The 24,420-nt window shown below is 39.7% G+C and overlaps 1 protein-coding gene across 1 annotated transcript in view; it reads right to left on the reverse strand.

Moving 5' to 3' along the window:
* The window catches only part of LOC126824051 (tektin-3), a 28,614-nt gene extending 14,904 nt beyond the window's left edge, over nucleotides 1-13,710 (reverse strand). Inside the window, exon 1 of the mRNA XM_050553211.2 lies at nucleotides 13,660-13,710. Within this exon, the coding sequence (XP_050409168.1) occupies nucleotides 13,660-13,667 (8 nt within the window). The 5' untranslated portion in view covers nucleotides 13,668-13,710. The remainder of the gene's footprint in view (nucleotides 1-13,659) is intronic.
* Nucleotides 13,711-24,420: the final 10,710 nt, after the last annotated feature.

The following is a 24,420-nucleotide window of genomic DNA, read 5'->3' on the forward strand; positions in this document are numbered from 1 at the left end:
GACACAAACTAGGTCATTTCGGAACTAACATATGGTTTAATTTTATTTCAATAATTCGCTTGCGCATAGGGGTCTTTAGCAGTGGGAGGAAACCGGAGGACCCGGAGAAAAACCACGAGGTTGGACAGGCGAACCTACTCCTTGTCACGTACAACCGGGGATTCCTCTGTGTATACAAGTTAGAATTATTGTTTGTTTAATTAAATTAGACACCTAACAGTTTATTCTGTAAGTAATAATTTATTGGCTTATATAATGACATTGATTCTACATGCAAATAATTAAATATTTATATTGATCAAACACCAGTAGATACTTCTGCATATATCAACTTACTTCACGATATAACAAGCTACCCAATACGACAGTATAGACACTAAGGCCAGGTTCCCACTGTTGATAGGATGCGTTACGTCATAGGATTGTCCCTATTGGGTCCATGATCTGCTACGTGCAGATACGTTCGGTTACGTTTCACTACGGTCAACACGATTGTTCGGACTGACCTCAATATATGATAAGACCTGACAGGATCACCACGATTACTCCACGATTAAAACCACGATTTCAATCGTAGCACGAATCGTGTTAGTGTGAACCTAGCATAACACAGCTGAGCCAATCCTGGGGTATCAGACCACCAATTACGTCCTCTCTCTCTCTCCAGGACAAACAAATGAACGTTCAAGTCAGTGGGGGACTTAAGGTTTTTGTCAAACAACGAGTGTAAAGTCGGGACCGCGAGGGAAAAGTGGACTTGCCGGCTGTGAGGGGGAAGGGAGCGGACGGGGGAGGGGCTTTTTACCCGGGTGGAGCTTTGAAGATGCTGTATCGTTTTAGTAGTGTGGTTAATACGTTCAAATTATGCCTCCACAAGATAGTAAACACCATCGCTTCCTGTTCGAGACCGACATGCGCAATCAGTATAAATTTCTGCTGTTCGAACCCACAACAATATATAAGGAACATATCGGTAATATCTACCAGAACTCGTCGGTAAAACTCAATACTACGGAAAAGGTACAGTCTTTATACTCGTATAATAAGGCGAGAAAACCCAACACTACGGAAAAGGTACAGTCTTTATACTCGGACAATAAGGCGAGAAAACCCAACACGGCGCTAAAAGGTAGTCTTTACCATCGTTTATAAACCTATAACGGTAAATCTCTTTGATCTTTGGGGTATATTCTATGCCCGGAATAACGTGCGGTCTGAAAGTCGGGGTGGCTTTGATTAATTACAGGGGAATTTGGGGTTATTCTTCTAAAAGTTTTTCTTTAAACCTGTAACGGGTTATTCTTCCAGGGTAGGTTGTTTTTTTCCATAAGAAAACATGATATAAGGTTTTTCTTACTGAAATTCTGGGATATTCTCATTTTGCGTACATGTAAACATAGACGATTTATAAGCTAGATAAAGTCTTCAACTTCGGTTATGCTGGGGAAGAAAGGCTTCAGGAAAAAAACCGGATTATTTTTTTTAGTCTTTCTTTCCCCAGCTAGACGGTTTATAAGCTAGATAAAGTCCGTGATTTCGGTTATGCTGGGGAAGAAGGACTTCAGAAAAAAAAACACGAAAGAAAAACCTCGGACTGCCGGCCTCGGTTTTTCTTTTTCTCGGGTTATTTTCTTCAGTCTTTCCTTCCCCAGCATAACCTCAGTCTCGTGCTTTATCCTACACATAATAAGGCGGTAGAACCCGACACTGCGCAAGAGGTACCGCCCTTACCCTCGTACTGTAAGGCGAGAAAACCTAACAGCACAAAATATAACGAAACGAGAGAGAGAGAGAGACGAGGCGTAACAAATTCGAGACGTTCAACTCTCTTTCATATTTTTTTCAGCTCTTTGTGGTTGTATATATTAAGATCATCGAGAGAGAGAGAGAGAGAGAGAGAGAGAGAGAGAGAGGGGGGGAGAAATGGGGTTTAACGTCCACTCGACTCAAACTAGGTCATTTCGGGACTAACATATGGTTTAATTTTATTTACATAATTCGCTTGCGCGTAGGGGTCTTTAGCAGTGGGAGGAAACCAGAGGACCCGGAGAAAACCCACGAGGTTGGACAGGCGACCCTACTCCTTGCCACGTACAACCGGGGATTCGAAACCACGCTAGTCGACTCAATGACAGACTTTATGATACAGCGCGCACGCTAACCAGCTAACCATTCAGCCCCCCCCCCCCCCATAACGAAACGAAGAATTAATGAAGTAAGAACTGTGTACAGTCTTGGTATAATAAAAACTGCGATTCTTCATTAATTTGATATTTCAATACAAAATCATGAACAAATGACATAAATATTCTGTCCACAACTTCTAGTTGCTAACAATCAAAATTTAGTGTTCCACATGGATAGCCATTGGTGGATTATATCGAAGCAACCAATTTTCAACACAACAATATTATTTTGCTTCATTTTCACACGTGTTTGTAAATCTTACACATGAGAATTCACCTGTAATTAATAAACCAGGTGGGTAATCCCGTGAATTATACAAGTTACACGTCTAGATTTTCACGGGCGGATCCAGGAATTTTTGCAGGAGGGGGTTTGCCAGTGACTGCTGACAATGCATGATGCCATCATCGTCTCCAAATTACGTAGGCATACATATACATTGAGATTTTTAATGAGAAAAATCCAATATCCCGTTTGACCTCAATTTTTACTATGAATTAATAGGATCACATTGTAATTCAATTTCATTGATACAAAGCATTAATTTTGATATCAAATATATCTATATCATTATAGTGTGCCCGACCCACTCCACCATCTGATGATAAAGGATAAAGCACACGACCGTTACACTTTTCTCATTCAAAATGCGTTGTTTTACAATTTTTCTTATGTAGCTGAGCAAGGCGACGGACTGTCCAAAAATACCCCCCTCCCCCCACCCAACCGGTTCCTACGTTTCATTGAAGCGACTTATTCCGACGAGTTATTTGCCCCTGAATATGAATATAATAGACGGTTAGTGCTAAATGATAAGGCCAGCTCAAATTTTCGTCATAGGTCACGAGATGTAAACAGAGCTAGCGCTAATCTCAACCCTAACCTTAACCCTGGACCTAGCCCCAATCTAGACCAAATTTTCATCATCCTAGGCAAGTGCTTATGTGGAGACTTAATTCTCCCCCAAATTCTTAACTAACCTACAATCTCGCCAATAACCACGTGCCCTAACCTTATTTACATCTCAGCGACCTTGACAAAACGTGAGCTGGCCGTAACAAATAGATTTAGCCCACAACAGACACCAGAATCAGCTTAATCACACCAGAGCCTGTGCCAAATTGTTTTAACATTTTACCTGACAAAATCTTTAACCCAAGGAAGTTCGTTGATTATCCTAGCTTCGGATTTAGTAAACTAAACACGTTACAGCTTAGGAAAATGAAATGAAATGAAGTATAATAACGTCCTACTTTTCTGCACCGTCTGGGCTAATGAAGACGGTTGGAGATTAGGTAAGGCCCCACAATCAGCTGGAGTCTTACAAAGATTTCAGATTTTATTCTTGCTTTTAAAGTTTTGTGTTTGTCTTTAACATGTAACGTGGATGTGGATGCCTACTATAGTTTTGTTTTTAAAATGCCCTGTGTAACACATTTGTATGTGAAGTTTTAAAATGGCTTTTTAATTAAAGAAGTAGTATTTTAAGCTGGAATTTTCTGAATTTTTAGGTTTACAGGGCAAATGAAATGGGCCTTAACATCCTAATGAAAACAGGTTTACGAGGGAATAAAATGAAATGAAAAGGAGTTTAACGTCCTACTTTTCTGCACCAACCGGGATAATGAAGACGGGTTTACACGGGGCCTACAAGCCTTGTTTAACTTAGGACCTCATCAAGTATAAATGCTACAACTCCTATTAATATCAACGGGGGGGGGGGGGGGGTATTTTTTTGTTATAGAATCTGAAGCCACTGGACAGAAAATAGCCTCTCGAGAATGGCCATCAGCCAATTGGCTAACCAGCTTGTTTAAATACAAGAAATGTAATGGAATGGGGTTTAACGTCCTACTTCTCGATGGTACTTACATACACAGAAACGAGTTCACGATTGGGCCCCGGTTTTTCATCCCATCTGAACGACTAGACGCTTGAGGGCCTGGCAATGAACAACGTATAGTCGCTTCGATGGTCCCGTGTACACATTTAGGAGCACGTAAAAGATCCATTGGCAGTTGGAATTCGATATAAGAGTCGGCCGTTGCGCCACTGTCAGGGCAAAATGTCCCCCACAGCACACTGTATGGCGCATGCCCGTCTTCATTAGCCCAGTCGGAGCAGAACAGTAAAATCCCATTTCATTTCATTTCCGCCAGACAGGGAGAAACCAGACTGTAAATATTTAGGAGCTAAATCGCTAATATTGGGGACCTAGAAATTTACATAAATGGGTAGCAACGCATATAATAATGTAATTTGAAATTTATATAAACTGATTTACATTCAATCGTTTCTATTTTTACTGTAATTTCTAATCAGTTATGTGCGGCGAAATACACCAGAAGTCTCAATGGAATAGCAATCTCTAGCGTCTGGTTATTCCAGTCTACACCGATAGTATTTATTGCGCATGCTCTCCAGATAAGAATATGGCGTCACCGTTTGACGTTACTTTTAGAATATATCTAGCCCCTTGTTACAAATGGCGCTGAAACGCATTATGGTACACGATTCGTGTACCAATGGTAAAAAGTTTATTTTGTCTTAATGTTGGATATCAGAAGCCCATCGTTTCCCGGTAAGATCATAAAAACTTGTGAAGCACAAGAACTTCCAATATAAATGACTTAACGTGAGAAGTGGTACGAGGTGTTAAAGGAGGCGCAAACACACCCTGTGAACGGATTAGATAAAGTAGAAGTCAGTGAGCTAGGATCTTGTATTAAAACACCCTAGTGAAATCTCTAAAACACAAATACAGCACATATTGTCAACTATGAGGACTTCCCATATACATGAGAAGTGGTATTAGATGTTAACGAAGGCGCAAACACACCCTGTGAACGGGTTAGATAAAGTATAAGTCAATGAGCTAGGGTCTTGTATTGAAACACCCTAGTGAAATCTAAAAACACAAATACAGCACATTTTGTCAACTATGAGAACTTTCCATATACATGTGAACACATTCTGTGAACGGGTTAAATAAAGTATAAGTCAGTGAGCTAGGCATCGTGTATTAAAACACCCTAGTGAAATCTAAAAAAACCCACAAGACATCCATTATTACCTACCTTGAACTAAGCATTTTGTTATAAAACCTTCCCACAAATCACTGATTCTACTAAAATGTCGTCTGCTACTCTGACCGGTCGTCTGGTTTGTTATTCAAATGAAACAATAAAATGACTATTGAATAGTCATCGATACAATAATATATACCCCAATTACACACACACAGGGCTACTAGATTCGTTTGTTTGCATATTAACATGCTTAGCAACCAGTCACGTGCATGTCTCGTTACTAGACTATCAAACGTCAAATATTCGTGTGTTTATTCCGATCTATTGAATGATCTTCCCATGTGCCAAAAATCGGGCTGAAGTGGACAATAATTGTTACGTAAAAACAACTGTTATATCGCCCAATTACCGGCCGTTATTATATACTGTGATATATAGCAATATTTCACGGGGGAGTTTCATTAAAGAGACATTCAGCTTTTTACAAGTCCCAAATAGTAATCATATTTTTCGTAAATCGATTAAAGATACATTATGAGAGATTAGATAAAGAGCTGGCCGTACTCACTTTAATAGTTAAAAGCTAGATAATGTTAAGGCAATTTGCTGAAAATTTCAGTGCTGTTTTTGCTTTTCGCCATGCTAAGCAAAAATATTTTCGGTATGTTCAACTTTGCCATTTTTATCCCATTCATAATTAAACTAAAACAGCCCCCCCTCCCCCATATAATTAGATATGTTCCAGCCTTTAAAAGCATACTAACACCTTATTTTCCCCTGTTAACAAAAGTAGGTTAGCATCGATCATAAAGAGTATCCATATTCAAAATTTGAGACCTAGACATTGACACAAATGGGTCGCAGCGCATATAATTATAATGTAATATGAATGCATATAAACTAATTTACATTTAGTCGTTTCCTTTTTTACTCTAATATAAATCAGTTATGTTCGACGAAATACGTCAGAAATCTCAATCGAATGGCAACCTCTAGCGTCTGGTTATTCCAGTCTACACCCAGTGTATTTATTGCGCATGCTCTCCAGATAAGAATATGACGTCGCCGTTTGAAATGACTCGTGGAATATGTCCTTGTTCTTCGAATCCCGTGTTACAAATGGCGCCGAAACACATTATGGTACACGATTCCTGTACCAATGGTAAAAATGTTTATTTTGTCTTAGATATTGGATATCAGAAGCCCACCTTTTCCCGGTAAGATCACAACATCAATGTTGATTTAAATTGAAAAATAATTCGTGTTTTTAATGTGGAAGAATTTGGATGATACTGAGTTAGAGACTTAGCTACATTAAATATTTCACGTGTTTGATCATCATTAAGGAATTGTTAATCTCTTACGCTAGGTTCCCATCATCACGATTCGCTGTACGACTGAATTGTGGTTTTAATCGTAGAGTAATCGTGGTGATCAATATCAGATCTTATCATATTGTAGTCATCGCAATCGCTTTGACCGTATCGAAATGTATCCAAACGTATCTGCACGTACCAGATCGTGGACTCAACAGGGACAATCCTATCGTAATGCATTACGAACTATAATATCGTAAAAGTTGAATCTCCAAAAATGGTTTAATACAGTTTAGTATGTGCTATGAGGGAAATGTTGCCCGGACAGCGGCGCTACTGCCTATTCTTATATCAAATTCCAACATCCAATGAATCTTTAACGTTTTTTCGTCCCATCCGAACGACTATAAGTTGTCCCTTGCCAGACCCTCTGTCATGCACGCAGAAAATCCTGATGAACTTTCTTTGCCAACGTAGGGACCGAACACGGTACCTTCAGGTTAGCGAGCCAACGTCTTACCCAATGAGCCACCGCAGCTCCCCTGTATTTACAAAGCTATGGCAAATTGAAAAGGACAGCTGTCTAGTCGTTCGGATGGGACGATAAACCGAGGTCCCGTGTACACGTAAAAGATCCCTTGACAGTTGGAATTCGATATAAGTAGGCCGTAGTGCCGCTGTCCGGGCAAAATTTTCCTCATAGCACACTGTATGGCGTATGCCCGTCTTCATTAGCCCAGTTCGGAGCAAAACAGTAGGACGTTAAACTCCATTTCATTTCTCTCATGCATGTCTCTTTAAACCTGAAGATCGATACACATACCTACGTGTAATCAGTAAAGGGGGGTATATATATTGTATGTAATACCTATATATTTATCTACCTAAATATCTATAACGATCTACTCAAAACCTTTCTAAACAATATCTATAACGATCAACCATAAATATCACTATCAATTCAGGGATTAGGATTTTGTTTTCCTTAGGGGTTAATCTATGACGTAAGGCCAACGGGTGGGCCTGGTGTTCGCTTTTTTAACCGTTAATCTATGACATAAGGAGAGAGAGAGAGAGAGAGAGAGAGAGAGAGAGTTCAACTTCCACTCGACACAAACTAGGTCATTTCGGGACTAACATATGGTTCAATTTGACTTCAATAATTCGCTTGCGCGTAGGGGTCTTTAGCAGTGGGAGGAAACCGGAGGACGCGGAGAAAACCTACGAGGTTGGACAGGCGAACCTACTCCTTGTCACGTACAACCGGGGAATCGAAACCACGCCAGTTGACTCAATGACAGACCTTATGATACAACGCGCACGCGCTAACTATTCGGCCATCCACCCTCTACCCCACCCTCCCCGTAAGGACAGAGATTTGGTTTCGGGTGTGACGGAGCAAGGGGTGGGTGGTCATTTTGTTAGGCCATGTAACAAGTAAGCATGAGCAGGAGAACCGCTTCCTAAACCAACAAAAATCCACAAGACGCGTCATACATGGACATTGCAAGTAATAGGGCCTATACACAATGCTAAATGTTAGTGCTAAATGATAAGGCCAGCTCAATTTTTCGTCATAGGTCACGAGATGTAAACAGGGCTAGCGCTAATCCCAACCCTAAACCTAACCCTGGACCTAGCCCCAATGCTTACCCTAACCCTGACCTCACAATCTCGCTAATAAGCACGTAATTGAACTGGCCTTAACAAATAGATTTAGCCATCAGTACTATCAAATCCAGATAATCGATCCGATAGAAGCGGCGTTTCCGACTAATCATTGTCTTTTGCTAACGATTATGGACTTACGCATGGACAAAGGGTGGGCCTAGTGTGAGTAGGCAGAGTGTGGTGGGTGTTTTCTAAGACCATAATCACCTCGATTTGTCATTCCATCCCAACGACTTGGCACTGGCACACTTTATTTGCCAGCCCCACGGGCGCCACCCCTGGCTAGTTATGGGTGAGCTAGGAAAATTTATTCTCTGTCCACGCCGGGGATCGAACCCGGGACATTCTACCCGAGAGAACAGGGTCCTGACCGCTCGTATATCACACAGTAACCCACGGCCCGTAAGGACGAAAGCATGACTGAACGAATGAAAGAAAGAATAAATGAATGAATGAAAAGAAAGAAAAAGACGTACTTTTTGTTACACAGAATACATTTGCCTTTTAAGAGTATATGGAACCACATAGGACAACCAATTTCAGCCCTTGCACCAATGTCGTCATCATTTCCACAACACAAGGCATATCTTTGGTTGGGCATTTAAAAACTAATTCTTCAAATTATATAAAAAAAATATTAACGTATTTAGACTTATTCTATGCACTGAAAAACGGGGCGATGCCTCCTGCTTAGAAATAAGTCTAATGACGTCGTTTCTACTGTGACGTCATAGCGTTCAGTTTACTAAAAGCAATTCATATTTATTTTGTGAACCGCAAATTCTGTTTTTGTTTTTAAATGAATAGAAAGATAAATAAATAAATAATCTACAGACGTTGATTTAATCGGATTAAAAAGAGGCCCATCAAAAGACTTCGGCGAAAATTATTAATTGCACGCACGTATAAGAATCTTGACAGTTGAAATTCAATGAAGCGTAAGAGAAAACGCCGCTGTCAAGGTGAAATTCTCCTCGCTAGCATTTCTGTTATGAATGAATTATTTAATAATATGGTTGGTATAAATGACCGTTATTATAGTCTATCCCATCTTGTAAGACACAAATTCGTATTTCATTCGCATTATTTTTAAGTGCGAAATTTGTACGAAACCAATATTTTGCGCGTGTTTCTGTAAAAGATACCTGATTGTCCAGTCTAAATTCAATGTAATTTGTTCAGTCATATTTAAAGGAGCTAAATCGCTAATATTTGGGACCTAGAAATTGACAATTATGTAATGTAATATGAATGTATATAAACTGATTTACATTCAATCGTTTCCGATTTTACTATAATTTCAAATCAGTTATATTCAGTGGACTGGCAGTCTCTAGCGTCTGGTTATTCCAGTCTACTCTGATAGTATTTATCGCGCATGCTCTCCAGATAAGAATATGGCGTTACCGTTTGAAAGAACTCGTGGAATATGTCTAGCCTCGTGAAGCGCATTATGGTACACGATTCGTGTACCAATGGTATAATAAAATGTTTATTTTGTCTTAAATATTGGATATCAGAAGCCCATCTTTTCCCGGTAAGATAACAACATCAATGTTGATTTAAATTGATAAATAATTCGTGTGTTCAATGTCGAAGAGTTTGAATGATATTGAGCTGGAGACTTAGCTACTTTAAAGTATTTTAAAAACTGATTTTGAACGAGTGCGTGTTAAACATCTTGCAATGAGTTGTCCAGAGTTGAATGCGCTTTATAATGAGTTGTATAATAGAGTATTATGATGGTAATAAATAACTGTGATAGCCTCCTTAAAACTGTCGTGATATATAGACTGTATCAAATATATATTTATTATAATACTATAATAACTAGATTAAAGCTACAATGACACACTATAATACATTATAATACAGTGACACACTATATGTTTATAAGGGGGGGGGGGGTGGCCGAATGGTTAGCACGTGTGTGCTGTATCATAAGGTCTGTCATTGAGTCAACTGGCGTGGTTTTGATTCCCCGGTTGTACGTGACAAGAAGTTGGGTCGCCTGTCCAAGCTTGTGGGTTTTTTCCGGGTCCTCCGGTTTCCTCCCACTGCTAAAGACCTCTACGCGCAACTGATTTATTGAAATAAAATTGAATCATATATTAGTCGCGAAATGACCTAGTTTGTGTCGAGTGGACGTTAAACCCTATTTCTCTCTCACTTCAACAAAACCAAAAAACGATGAGTCACGGTGGCTCAGTAAGTAAGACGTTGGCTCGCTTACCTACGTGTTTGATGCCTGTGTTAGTCCTGGGGGTACAGGACAGATGGCCTGGCAAGGGACAGTGTACAGTCATCGAGAAGGGACGGAAATCGGAGGTCCCGTGTACACATTGGCGTGCACGTACAAGATCTCTTGGCAGGTGGAATTCGATATAAGAGTAGACGTAGCTCCGCTGTCAGGACATTTTCCTCATAGAACACTGTATGACGTATGCCCGTCTTCATTAACCCAGTCTATGGCAAACCAAAGCGGAATTAATTGCAATACCGTTTTTCTGTATGGAAAGAGAAAAAATCGAGTATATAACAATTTTTTCATCACCTTCCAAGCATTTTTTTCTGTACAAAACGACGTATATCAATAAAGATTATTTTTTTCCACTGCTGCTTTTGTATTTTGTTATAGTCAAGTCAATTATACTGTTCACAGAAATATTTTATCACTATATTCGGTTTTTATAAACAATTCAACAAAATTATTTTTCACATGTCAAGACAAAAAAAATACACATGTCAAGGCGAAAAAATTCATATGTCAACACTAAAAAATGCACATGTCAAGATAGAAAAATTCACATGTCAAGACGAAAAAAGAAAAAAAAATCATATATCACGAGCACGTGACCCTTCAAGAGCACGTGACCACAAAAACCGATGACATAATCAACTTTGTGGGAAGAAAAAAATGGCGGGATCGTCAGACGATAAGTTGTTCGTTTCGTCAAATTTTGACGATATACTTAGTGATCTTCGGCATAAGAGACGTTGTTGACGAAACGAACAACTTATCGTCTGACGGTCCCGCCATTTTTTTCTTCCCACAAAGTTGATGTCATCGGTTTTTATGTCTTTATGAGTTCCTCTTCGTTACGCAACGTTCACCAGAGGAGGACCTGTGAGTTATAAATGACTTTACAATATTTCACAATGACATGAGTACAATGTATATATTTTAACAATGTACGTTCAAGGTAATCTACCTGTGCATAGAAATAATTTGAACAGGTACAATGACGTTATTAGCATTCACCTGTAATCTATATCCAGTTTAGATTTAATCCCTATGAATACACAAAAAACACAGTCATGTCGGCGTATACTTCAAAAGGCCCACGTACGTTTATCTTCAATGTATAGCAGGCTAATAAGGAGTTCCGAGAAATACTGTAGTTACTATGCAATTAAAATATTCATAAGGGCACGATTCTCTCATAAAAATTCCAGCAAATTTGGGAATAAACACACGACAAACTAAAATGGAAAAAAGCTGGCTAATAAGGAGAAATATCTCACAATATACTGTAGTTACTATGTAATTAAAATATTCATAACAATAAATGCACGATTCTCTCAGGAAAAGTCTCTCTCAATCCCAGCAAATTTGGGAATAAACACACGACAAGTGGAAACAATTGGGCTTAAGGACCAACGGAACCGTGAAGACGGACCAATGCCATGCATTGTGCGACGAGGGACATTTTGTCCGGACAGTGGCGATTCTGCCTTCTCCTCACCGAATTCCAACGATCAAACGTTCTTTTACGTGCAAGCCAACGAGTAAAGGCAAAGGGGGCCTCGAGTTTTCGTCCTATCCGAACGACTAGTCCACTGACAAGGGGAACCACACTGATAAATCCCGAGGATAGCCTGTCTTCATTAGCCCAGTCGGTGCAGAAAAGAAGGACGTTAAACCCCATTTCATTTAAATTCATTCCTCGAGGATCTTTCTCGGTCAACACCGGGATCGTCCATTTTGTATACAAGTACTATCTCACCTATTTTTAGCCGGGGTGTGGATGGCCGAATAGTTAGCACGTGCTCGCTGTATCATAAGGCCTGTTGTCATTGAATCAACTGTCGTGGTTTCGAATCCCGGTTGTACGTTACAAGGAGTAAGGTTGCCTGTCCAGCCTCGTGGGTTTTCTCCGGGTCTTCCGGTTTCCTTCCACTGCTAAAAACCCCTCCGCGCAAGAGAATTATTTAAATAAAATTAAACCATATGTTAGTCCCGAAATTGCCTAGTCTGTGTCGAGTGGAGGTTAAACCCCATTTCTCTCTCTCTATTTTTAGCCTAGAAGGCCATGCCATTTGTCGGGTTATGTGTTTTTAATACACCTATAAGTAAGTATGTGGGGACTATAGAATACAATAACCTATTATCCTACCTGTAGACTAGTATATACGTGTATAACAATATACTCTGTTATACATGTAAAAAGGTATATCGCTTTATAATAGTCTCTAACCATATATCACGTAGTCCATTTATTGCGCTCAGGCGAAACAGTCGACTAATTGATATACTGGACTGAGAGAGAGAGAGAGAGGGGGGGGGGCTGACGTCCACTTGACACAAATTGGGTCATTTCGGGACATTTGATTCAATTTTATTTCACTAATTCGCTTGTGCGTAGGGGTCTTTAGCAGTGGGAGGAAACCGGAGGACTCTGAGAAAACCCACGAGGTTGGACAGGTGACCCTACCCCTTGTCACGTACAACAGGGGAATCAAAACCACCCCAGTTGACTCAATGACAGACCTTATATTACAGTCCCGGACAAAACCCACGAGGTTAGACAGGTGACCCTACTCCTTGTCACGTACAACCGGGGAATCGAAACCACACCACTTTACCCAATAACAGATCTTATGGTCCAACGCGCCACCCAACCCTCCGAGACGAAATAATAATAATAATAATGACGATTTATAGAGATAAAGGTATAGGCTATATTCTAACAAAGGGATATTATGAAATTTGTCTACTCAACAAAAAGCGTCTTGTCGGTATATTTGCTTTTTAACTGTTTTGACCCTAATTGTTCGCCATAAAACAAGACAATGTTTGCTAAGTCGTATTTAAAAACCTTTACGAGTGAGAAGTGATGGTTATTTAAATCATAAACTATTAGTATTATCATATTATCATATTATCGACTTACTAAATCAACATATACACGCCCCATAAATTTACACATATAATAGTCTATTGGTTCCCTATTCTATTTCAATATATTATATAGCGTAAATAGTGCTCATAATTTGATTTAATGCCCAAGCAAACACACGTCGACTGATAGTAACTAACCACATAGCGTCCCGTTGCTAACGAATAAAATTCATACGAAACCACACAAAAAAACACTAAACGAAATTAAAACAGTTAATGTCTTGTGCGACAAAAAACTTATTGAATTAATTGTAGGAAATGATAAGCTTCTTACCTGGACATCTTGAAGTTTTGCAACGCGTAATGTACGTGTGTATGTGTGTATTCGTGGTTACCTCCGGTTTAAAAAGCTATATAATGTTAGTTCGTATTACTCGTCGAACGAGTTTTAGATTAGAGGCTTTATACTCTCTATGCCAACTGGTTGTATCGATGTGATCTATGGATACGTGAATGATAAGAGTAGGCCACGTCTGACACGATGACTGACAAGATTAGGCTTTTTGACGTGTTGTGAACCTATCAATTATTAAATAACTTAAAGATGGCTTCCCACGTGCAAACTGGTTAGTGCTAAATGATAAGGCCAGCTCAATTTTTCGTCATAGGTCACGAGATGTAAACAGGGACAGCGCTAATCCCAACCCTAACCCTAACCCTGGACCTAGCCCCCAATGCTTACCCTAACCTTAACCCAGAATCTCGCCAATAATCACGTTCTCTAACCTTATTTACATCTCAGCGACCATGACAAAAATTGAGCTGGCCTTAACAAATAGATTTAGTCCGTACAAACTGGGTGATTTAATGACAAATTTCCACTTAAATCATATCCAAACTAATTTTTCTATCAAAAGTTGACATCAAATCTCCGTCAAAACTTTTTATCTTTTAATCTTCAGTAACTACCCAAAGCCGTAAGAAGACTATTTGAAGTGGCCTTGTTTGTCACGTGACTTGAATGAGGGGGTCATTTTTAGCCCATATTTGCAGTTAATCCCACCACACTTACCATAAATACCGAATCAAACAAATTTTCCCAGTAAGATTGGGTGTCTATACGTTCTATATATACCAATATGCCATACTTTTATTGGAAATAACTACCTGATAAATACTTTTGTGGGAATGTATCTTTAAACAGCCGTAGACAATTTAAAGGAGCAAACTACACATTGAATCTCTAATAGGAAATCTGTCAAAATGCACAGTGACAGTGTATACTTTCTTTTAAACATTAATATATATAGTTCAGTATTGATATCCTCTGCAACTGAAATAAACAACCCATCGCACCTATTGAGTCAAGGGAGGGGGGGGGCGAATGGTTAGCGCGTGCGCGTTGTATCGTAAGGTCTGTCATTGAGTCATCCGACGTGGTCTCGATTCCCCGGTTGTACGTGGCAAGGAGTAGGATCGCCTGTCCAACTTCGTCTGTTTTCTCCGGCGCAAGCGAATTATTGAAATAAAATTGAACCATCGGTTATTCCCGAAATGACCTAGTTTGTGTCGAGTGGACGTTAAACCCCATCTCTCAAATGAAAGGCTAAGTGGGTAAGACGCTGGCTCGCCAGTCTGGAGGTTGGGTGTTCGATCTCAGCATAGGCCGAGCATGTTCATCCAGATTTTCCAGTGTGGTTCCCCCTTGTCAGTGATGCAGGACGGAGGGCCTGTCAAGGACAGCTGTCTAGTCGTTCGGATGGGACAAAAACCCGAGGTCCCGTGTACACATTGGCGTGCACGTAAAAAATCCCTTGACAGTTGGAATTTGATATAAGAGTAGGCCGTAGTGCCGCTGTCCGGGAAAAATTTACCTCTTAGCACACTGTATGGCGTATGTCCATCTTCATTATCCCAGTTCGGAGCAGAACAGTAGGACGTTAAACTCCATTTCATTTCATTTCCAAGACTGTATCATTTTGATTCACTAAAATATATATCTGGGAAAGCTGCTTTAAAAATATTTTGATTCACTAACATATATATATCTTGGACTGCTGCTTCCAGTGAGACCGTCACATAGATCAATCCATTTAAACGTCACACATATTTTTTACACCGAATAAAATGGCTGACTTAATGAATGACGTCTGAACGACGACTGTGAGTAGACATAAAGTGTTATTGTGATATCCCACACCACCGTCATAGATCAATCCTTTTAAAAATCATATATATTTATTAGACCGAATAAAGTGGCTGACTTATACAGGTATAAAGGAGAGAGAGAGAGAGAGAGAGAGAGAGAGAGGGTGGAGTTTAAAGTCCACTCGACACAAACTAGGTAATTCCGGGACTAACATACTAGCTTATGGGTCTTTAGCAGTGGGAGGAAACCGCGAAGGGCCCCGAGAAAACCCATGAGATTGGACAGGCGATCCTACCCCTTGTCGCGTAGAACCGGGGAATCGAAACCACGCCAGTTGACTCCATGACAGACCTTATGATTCAACGCGCACGCGCTAACCATTCGCCCTCCACCTCCCGGAGGTATAATGGTAGTCAGTTATAGATATATGGATGAGACAAGAACAAGTTAGGCTCTGCCTGGAACAACCATGTGGTTTCCAGCGAGCTCCATCAACATGATGTTAAAGTAGCTAAGTCTCTAACTCAATATCATCAAAAATCTTTGACATTGAAAACACGAATTATTTGTCAATTCAAATCAACATTGGTCTTGTGATCTTACAGGGAAAATATGGGCTTCTGATATCCAATATTCAAGATAAAATAAACATTTTACCATTGGTACACGAATCAAGTACCACAATGCGTTTCAGCGCCATTTGGAACAAGGGACTCAAAGAACAGGGCTAGACATATTCCACAAGTCATGTCAAATGGTGACGCTATATTCTTATCTGGAGAGCATGCGCAATAAATACCATCGGTGTAGACTGGAAAAACCGGACGCTAAAGATTGCCATTCACATGAGACTTCTGACGTATTTCGCCGAACATAACTGATTAGAAATTACAGAAAATACAGAAACGATTGAATGTAAATCAGTTTATATACATTCATATTACATTATTATATGCGTTGCGACCCATTTTTGTCAATTTCTAGATCCCAAATATTAGCGATTTAGCTCCTTTAACAACGTTAAATTCCGGTGACAAGCACAAATTGGTAGCATACCATTATTTTTTACCGTCTAGGTACCCCCTCCTCCTCCCCAATTTGTAGTCTCTCTCTCTCCTCTCCCCGGGTCCCCCCACTGCTAAAGCCCCGTTATGCGCAAGCGATTTATTGAAATATAATTGAACCATATGTTAGTCCCGAAATGCCCCCCCACCCCCCGTGCCCTCCCTCTCTTTGGATTTACATTTATTTTCTGACAGCTTTTGGTGAATATTCATGATTTAGAGGCGACAGGAGAACAGAAGATAACGTTTATAGTAATAATATGCTACTTCAAGTTAGTGTATCTTAAATTTTCAGTCGGCTGTCCAACATCGTGGGTTTTTTCTGGATCCCCCGGTTTTCTCCTACTGCTGAAGACCCCTAAGCGTAGGCGCATTATTGAAATAAAATTGAACCATTTGTCAATCCGAAATGAGCTAGTTTGTGGCAGTGGACGTTAAATCCAATTTTCTCCCCCTGCCTCTCTTAAATTTTTAGAGGTCAACCACATTCATAGGAGCAAAGACATAACAAGTTGTTGCTCTGTCTGTAGTGAAAAACGTTTAGCCCAACGAAACTTTGGTAAAAAGTTGGGGCCGCGCAGAGGCTAGAATTACTGGTGTTCTGTCCCCAATTAACCGGCTCACAGTGATAGCAGTATTGTGCTATCTGGATTCAGACTTGTTTCTTATGATTTCATGTTGTTCGTCTCTTGTAATTTTTGGATTAGGAGCTTGTAAAAAAAGCAATATATATATAACATATCATTTGTTCTTGTTGTTCGGGGCGACGCTCTTCGAAGAAAGCCTAAGGCTCCGGCAAATCAATTGCCATCGACATGAAATTTCGTATGCTTGGTCCTGTGGCCATTGGGCATTGATTCCGATTTTGATATGACGTCACAGCGCCAATAAGGATGCGATGACGTCATAGTCAGTTCCTGGTCCGGGATTCAATGTTAATACACGACACAAATATTCTATATAGAATAAAACTACTGTTTATTACTGAGGTATGTGTCTACTAGGGTTATCTACCCTTTTAACAAACTATAATACATTTATATACATACAAATAACAAAAATAACAACGTAACTACGACCAATCAGGGACATGTACCACTAATTAAAGATACATTATATAAAGATACATTTAGATAAAGAACTGGCCATTCTAGCTATAATGGTTCAAAAATAGAAAATTCAAAATGTATGACGTTGGCGCAGAAAAGTATGACGTTGGTGCATAAAAGTATGACGTTGCTGCAGAAGAGTATGACCTTAAACCCTGGTTCTGTAGTTAACAATTACTCAGTGACCGACGCTCTGTGAAACTTAACTTGTTTATAATGTATTAGAAAGTATATGATTTGATGTTTCCTGATCATTCCAAATATACCATCCGATCACAAGAGGGCCGAACAGGTGCCTCAGATATACCCTGCTTGATTTGTTGATTGACCACACCGTCGTATAGTCTGGTCGTTAAATATGGATGATTTGTTGAAGGAACATGCCGTCGTTCAATCTGGTTGTTTTTTCTAGGGAACAGATTGTTTCTATGTCTGGTTGATTTGTCAGTTATATCTAAATGTTTTGTCCGTTATGCTTTATTTTCTGAAGGTTGAATACACCATATACCTGAAACAAACATGAAACGAATTCATTAATGGTTTATTAAGTACACCTGTTTATTACTTGATCGTTTGTTGTTTTTTATTGCAAGTAGGACAACATAAACACAATTAAAACACCTAATAAATAGTTTGCACTTATGGTCCGAACAAGCAGGTCTGGTGCTTCAATTTCGCGAGGCTTAAACTGGCAATACAGAAACACATTTGACCTTATGATCCGAACCAAGCAGACCCGGTGTGATCAATCTGATTAAAATACAGATCTATATTTCGTTTCGTTCTTTTATACTTTCGATGATCTACACTACATGAAGATCTGACCGGTTGTAGCAATAGGTCGCGTCAGAGGTCATACGAGCAGCTTTTGACCCTATAACGTCAAACATTTGATTAACCAATCAGCATTGATGTTACTAGTGCATTACCCACAATTCCGTGCAAAACACGCCTACAGCTATTCCCCCTCACATCCTTCAGAACACGTCAATGATAACAACTCTTCCAGATCCTAGTGTAGTAAAGATAAGTAAAACGAAATTTTGAACTATGAAAACGAAACGAAATAGGATCTGGACCCTGTTTCTCGAAATCTTAACTAAAGATAAGATCCAAATTTTAGTAGATAGTTAAATTTTGATTGGCTTAGCACTAAAATCAATCTAATATTATCCAATCAAATTACTAAAATTTGGATTTTATCTTAGTTAAAATTTCGTGAAACAAGCCCCTGTGTTTTAATCAGATTGTATCGGCGAGTTTTCTAGCCAATTTACCTGCTCAATGAAGTAAATTTTATTACCTTTAGCGTGTATTTCTAGCGCAAGTCCACAAATAACAACTATTAACATAACACCACAGAATATACCAATCTTGGTAGCATCAGTTGAAGTCATCCACCATGTTGGTCGAGGTGTTGTAGTACCTTCACCACCATCATCGTCTTCTGTATTAATTAATATAAAAGTTGAAATGAAATGAAACGGGGTTTAACATCCTACTGTTCTACACGGTTTAACTTCCTACTGTTGTACACCGACTGGGTTAATCAATGTTTAACGTCCTACTGCTCTACACCGACTGGGTTTATCAAGGTTTAACATCCTACTGTTATACACCGACTGGGTTAATCAAGGTTTAACTTCCTTCTGTTCTATACCGACTGGGTTAATCAAGGTTTAACTTCCTACTGTTGTACAACGACTGGGTTAATCAAGGTTTAACATCCTACAGCGACTGGGTTAATCAAGGTTTAACACCCTACTGCTCTACACCGACTGGGTTAATCAAGGTTTAACATCCTGCTGTTCTACACCGACTGGTATTAGTAGCCCTGATACTCACCGTTATAATACTGCCTGTGTTTACAGTCTATACCAATATATCCCGGTAAACAAGACCCATTACAAGAACCATGAATAACTTCACATTTACGATAATTTCTACAGTTTCTATCGTCACATCTTAAACTACACCTCTCTCCATAAAACCCACTAATACACTCTATAAAATATACAAAATGGGGTTTTACGTACTATTGTCGTGCGGGAACCCGATTTCATTCCATTTCAAAGACTGTAGGAGGTCAGGGTGGCGCGCATAAAAAAAACCCCTTAGCAGTTGGAATTCGATATAAGAGTAGGCCGTAGTGTGTATGCCCGTCTTCATTAGCCCAGTCGAGGCAGAACAGTAGGACGTTAAACCCCATTTCATTTCATTTCCTATTTTTGTGCACAAACCAGGCTAATGAAGATAAACATACGCCAGACAGTGTTCTATGAGGGACATTTTGCCCGGATAGTGTCGTTTCCGCCAACTCTTTATCGAATTCCAGCTGTCAAGGGTTCCTTTACGTGCACTTCGACAAGTACATGGATGGGTCTCGTTTTCGTCCCTTATGAACGACTATACACTCTTTGCCGTGTCCTACACGACTGGCAAGACCGGAAACCAAGCTGAAAAATCCCGACTTGGCCTTCATCGGGATTGAAACCGGATCTTCTGATTAGTGAGCCATCGGCATACCCGTCGAGCCACCGCGGTGTCAAACATGAGGTGGGTTTAACGTCCTACTGTTCTGCTGCTACTAGGCTAGGGAAGACGGGTAAACGCCATACAGTGCGCTATGAGGGCATTTTTGCCCGGATAGCGGCACTATGGCCTACTCTTATTTCAATAATTCGCTTGTGCATTGAGGTCTTTTGAAGTGTGGGGGGAGGGGTGCAGAGAAAAACTACGAGGTTGAGCAGGCGCCTTAACCCAACTTCAGACCTCACGATCTAAATCACACGTGTTAGATCACTCGAACAACCAGTCCCTTCGTTATAAGGGCTGGTTAAAAATAAACCCTACCTTGAGAACAGTTGTGTAATCTCCACCCAGGTTGACAGCCATTATCACAAGCACCAGTTATTTTATCACAAGATGAAGAGGCTACACAATGTCTATTATCACAAATACCAGAACAGTTGTAGCCATAACTTCCATCAGGGCACTCTACAAGTAATCGATATATTTACTCGATTGTCAATCAGATTAAAATACAGATCTATATTTCGTTTCGTTTTTTATATATTTTCGATGGCTTACACTACATGAAGATCTGACCAGTTGTAGTGGGATGTCGCGTCAGAGGTCATATGAACAGTTTTTGAGTCTATGGCGTCAGACGTTGATTAATCATTCAGCGTTGACGTTTCTAGTGGTTTACCTACAGTTCCGTGCGTAAAAAGGCCAAGAACTCGCCGTAACAGACCGTTTCATTGGCTAATCATTCACACCATCCAGAACACGTCAATGATAACAACTTTTCCAGATCCTAGTGTAGTAAAGACAAGTAAAACGAAATTTTGAACTATAAAAACGAAACGAAATAGGATCTGTGTTTTAATCAGATGGCTCGATTGTTGGACCGGAACTTTCCGAATTGACAGAATTCCAATCGGGTGACGCTGAATTCAATTCCATCACAGTTCTGACAGTCCTGATAATAGAGGTAATGTGAGTAGAATCGTGAAGTAGTTCCCGGGCCTATTCTCATGATCGTCAAGTCTCTAATTGACACAGTCATAGGCCTCGAAAGGTTTCAATCTGGCTCCGGCGATTCAGTATGCTTATTCCAAGTTTTTATGTTTCAAGTAAAATCTATTCCACGCTGGCCAGAACATACGAACTAAGATACATTCCCTGTAAGACAAACCAAACATGATATTCGACTGGGTTGTTCGAAACCTGCTACATAAATGACTTGATAATTGTAAGTCATTGCGATTGTCCAATGAAGATCAAGGGTTATGGTCAGGATTGTCATGTCTCTTATTAACCTAGCGATCTCTTAAGGCCTTAATCCGTTTCAAGAACACGCTGTCCAACAATACGTTTATTGAAAACTACATTTTCTGCTGAACAAACCAATGCCGCTCAAAGAAGAAAAACCAAACTGTATTAATCGATAGAATTGGTTGAAATCTTTCTGCACTAATGACTTGATAATCGTAATAAAGTTCTAAGGTTAGTGTCAGGATCGCCAAGTCTCTTAAAGGTCTGCTAATTCCACGCTTTACATTTGTCGATCGGACGGTAGTTTAAATTTATTATCCAATGTACGCGTATAATAATTCTATAAAACAAACCTTTTTGACAAGATTGTCCAGACCATCCAGGTAAACAACCATTAGAACAAGCACCTGTTAGCTGATTACAATCACCGCCATTACAATGACAAGTAAAGGTGTTATTATCACCAAACTGTTCACCTGAAATATTAAAGATCGTTTTAATAGGTGGTTCAATGCCTGTGAATTCGCATTCATTTCATTAAGCAGTTGACATGCTAATTTCCAGGGGCCTGTTTCACGAAAATTTAACTAAGATAAATCCAAAGTTTAGTAATTTGATTGGATAATATTAGATTGATTTTAGCGCTTAACCAATCAAAATTAAAGTATATACTAAAATTTGGATTTTATCTTTAGTTACGATTTCGAGAAACAGGGCCCTGGACTTTCAAAATCCCAATCTTCGACTCATATTTTATGGGAGCTGTTTAAAGTCCCACTATTGGGCACCAACTGCACAAATAGACACTTTTTGGATATCAGATCCCGGGTCAAGCACTACATACATGGGGAAAACCAGGTTGGAAAACCCGAAAGACGTTTTCGGTTATCAATCTGTTGGTACATGAGCCAGCATTTGGTACGTAGTTAGCACGTGCGCGCTGTATCTTAAGGTCTGTTGAGTCAACTGGCGTGGTTTCGATTCCCCGGTTGTCCGTGACAAGGAGTAGGGTCGCCTGTCCATTCTCGTAGGTTTTCTCCGGGTGCTGCGGTTTCCTCCCACTGCTAACGACGTAAGCGAATTATTGAAGTAAAACTGAACCATGTGTTAGTCCCGAAATGACCTAGTTTGTGTCGAGTGGACGTTAAACTCTCTAACTCTCTCTCTCTCTCTCTCTCTCTCTCTCTCTCTGTTATGAGATGAAATTGTGAAAATACAAAATAAATTGAAGAATACTCCATAGAGTTACCTGTTATAAGACTCAAATATACGAGATTCAGCAACAGACAACAGTTCTGTAAATAGACCATGTTGTTTATTCAATAATAAATAGATCCATATATAGAATACACTGTGGTTTCCTACTGGAATATACTCCACAGATCACCGTTATACTAAACCGTTCTAAAGTTTACTTTTTAACACTCATGGCAGATTATTGTGGGATATCTATATTAAGCAAGTCCGTTCTCCTCAACAAATATATTTTGTTAAATAATTTGAAATGATAAGATTGACAACATCTTTATTCTATCTTTAAATAAATTCGTTGTCAAGAGACGATTATATTTTTATCTAATCTCCGTACGACAAAGTACAACAGATATAAATAGTATGGGGTTGGGGGTGGGGGGTGGCCGAATGGTTAGCGCGTGCGAGTTGTATCATAAGGTCTGTCATTGAGTCGACTGGTGTGGTTTCGAAATCCCTGGTTGTACGTGACAAGGAGTAGGGTCGCCTGTCCAACCTCGTGGGTTTTCTCCGGGTCCTCCGGTTTCCTCCTACTGCTAAAGACCCATAACGCACAAGCGAATTATTGATATAAAATTGAACCATATGTTAGTCCCGAAATGACCTAGTTTGTGTTGAGTGGACGTTACCCCCCCCCCCCCCCTCTATAAATAGTATGGAGCGGAATTCAGAACATAAATTGAAAGTAGAATTGGAAATAGAACAAAATACACATTCAACCTGCAAATGCAATATAAGAAATATGTCATATAAATTAGAATTTTTACACTTGTAAATATCTATTTTACTATACGTCAGTAAGAAGCTACATGTCTCATTAAAGAGAGAATCTTAGTGAGCGGTTTCCCCTTATCAGTGGTGCAGGTTGGACTTCGATATAAGAGTAGGCCGTAGCGCCGCTGTCCAGGCAAACTATTCCTCATAGCACACTGTATGACGTATTCCCGTCTTCGTTATCTCCGTCGAATTCCAACTGCCAAGGGATATTTTACGTGTACGCTAATGTATACACGGAACCTCGTTTTTCGTCTCCACTGAACGACTAGACGGCTGTCCTTGTCAGGCCCTCCTCCCTGGTACTGTACCACTGGTAAGGGGAAACCACGTCGGAAAAGTCCGATGAACTTTCTCGGTCAGTGCAGGGAGCGAACACCCACCTCCCAGGCTAGCGAGCCAGCGTCTTACCCACTTAACCACCGTGGTTCCCAGATTGAATGGAAACATAACAAGAAACATTTTCAAGTACAAGTTTTGCCTCCTTTTACATTTGGAACTGAATAAAAAGTCATCATTTGACCCCTAAATGAGCTAAGGACTTGGAATTGAAGAGTTTAGTTTAGAATATTAATATAAATGTAGCTCTAAATGATAATAACCCATCAAACCAATTTTCAAATTGGTCTCATATCTTTAATCTTTTGTAGCAGACAGTTTATTTTTGAATATATAAGGTCTGATTAGAATATATAAGGTCATAATTTAAAATCTCTCTGTGGTTTTGTGTTTGATTGGCCGAAACGCTGATATTTCAAATATTTTTATGATACAGCAACTGAACCAATCTGATTGAAACACAGATCCTATTTCGTTTCGTTTTTTTATAGTTCAAAATTTCGTTTTACTCGTCTTTACTACACCAGCATCTGGAACGGTTGTTATATTACCGGCGTTCTGGTTGAAGTGAGGGATTAGCCAATGAAACGGCCTGTTACGGCGAGTTCTTTGCGTGCGATGCACGGAAC

Source organism: Patella vulgata, chromosome 6, assembly GCF_932274485.2.
Source record: "Patella vulgata chromosome 6, xgPatVulg1.2, whole genome shotgun sequence".
NCBI classification, from domain to species: domain Eukaryota; kingdom Metazoa; phylum Mollusca; class Gastropoda; family Patellidae; genus Patella; species Patella vulgata.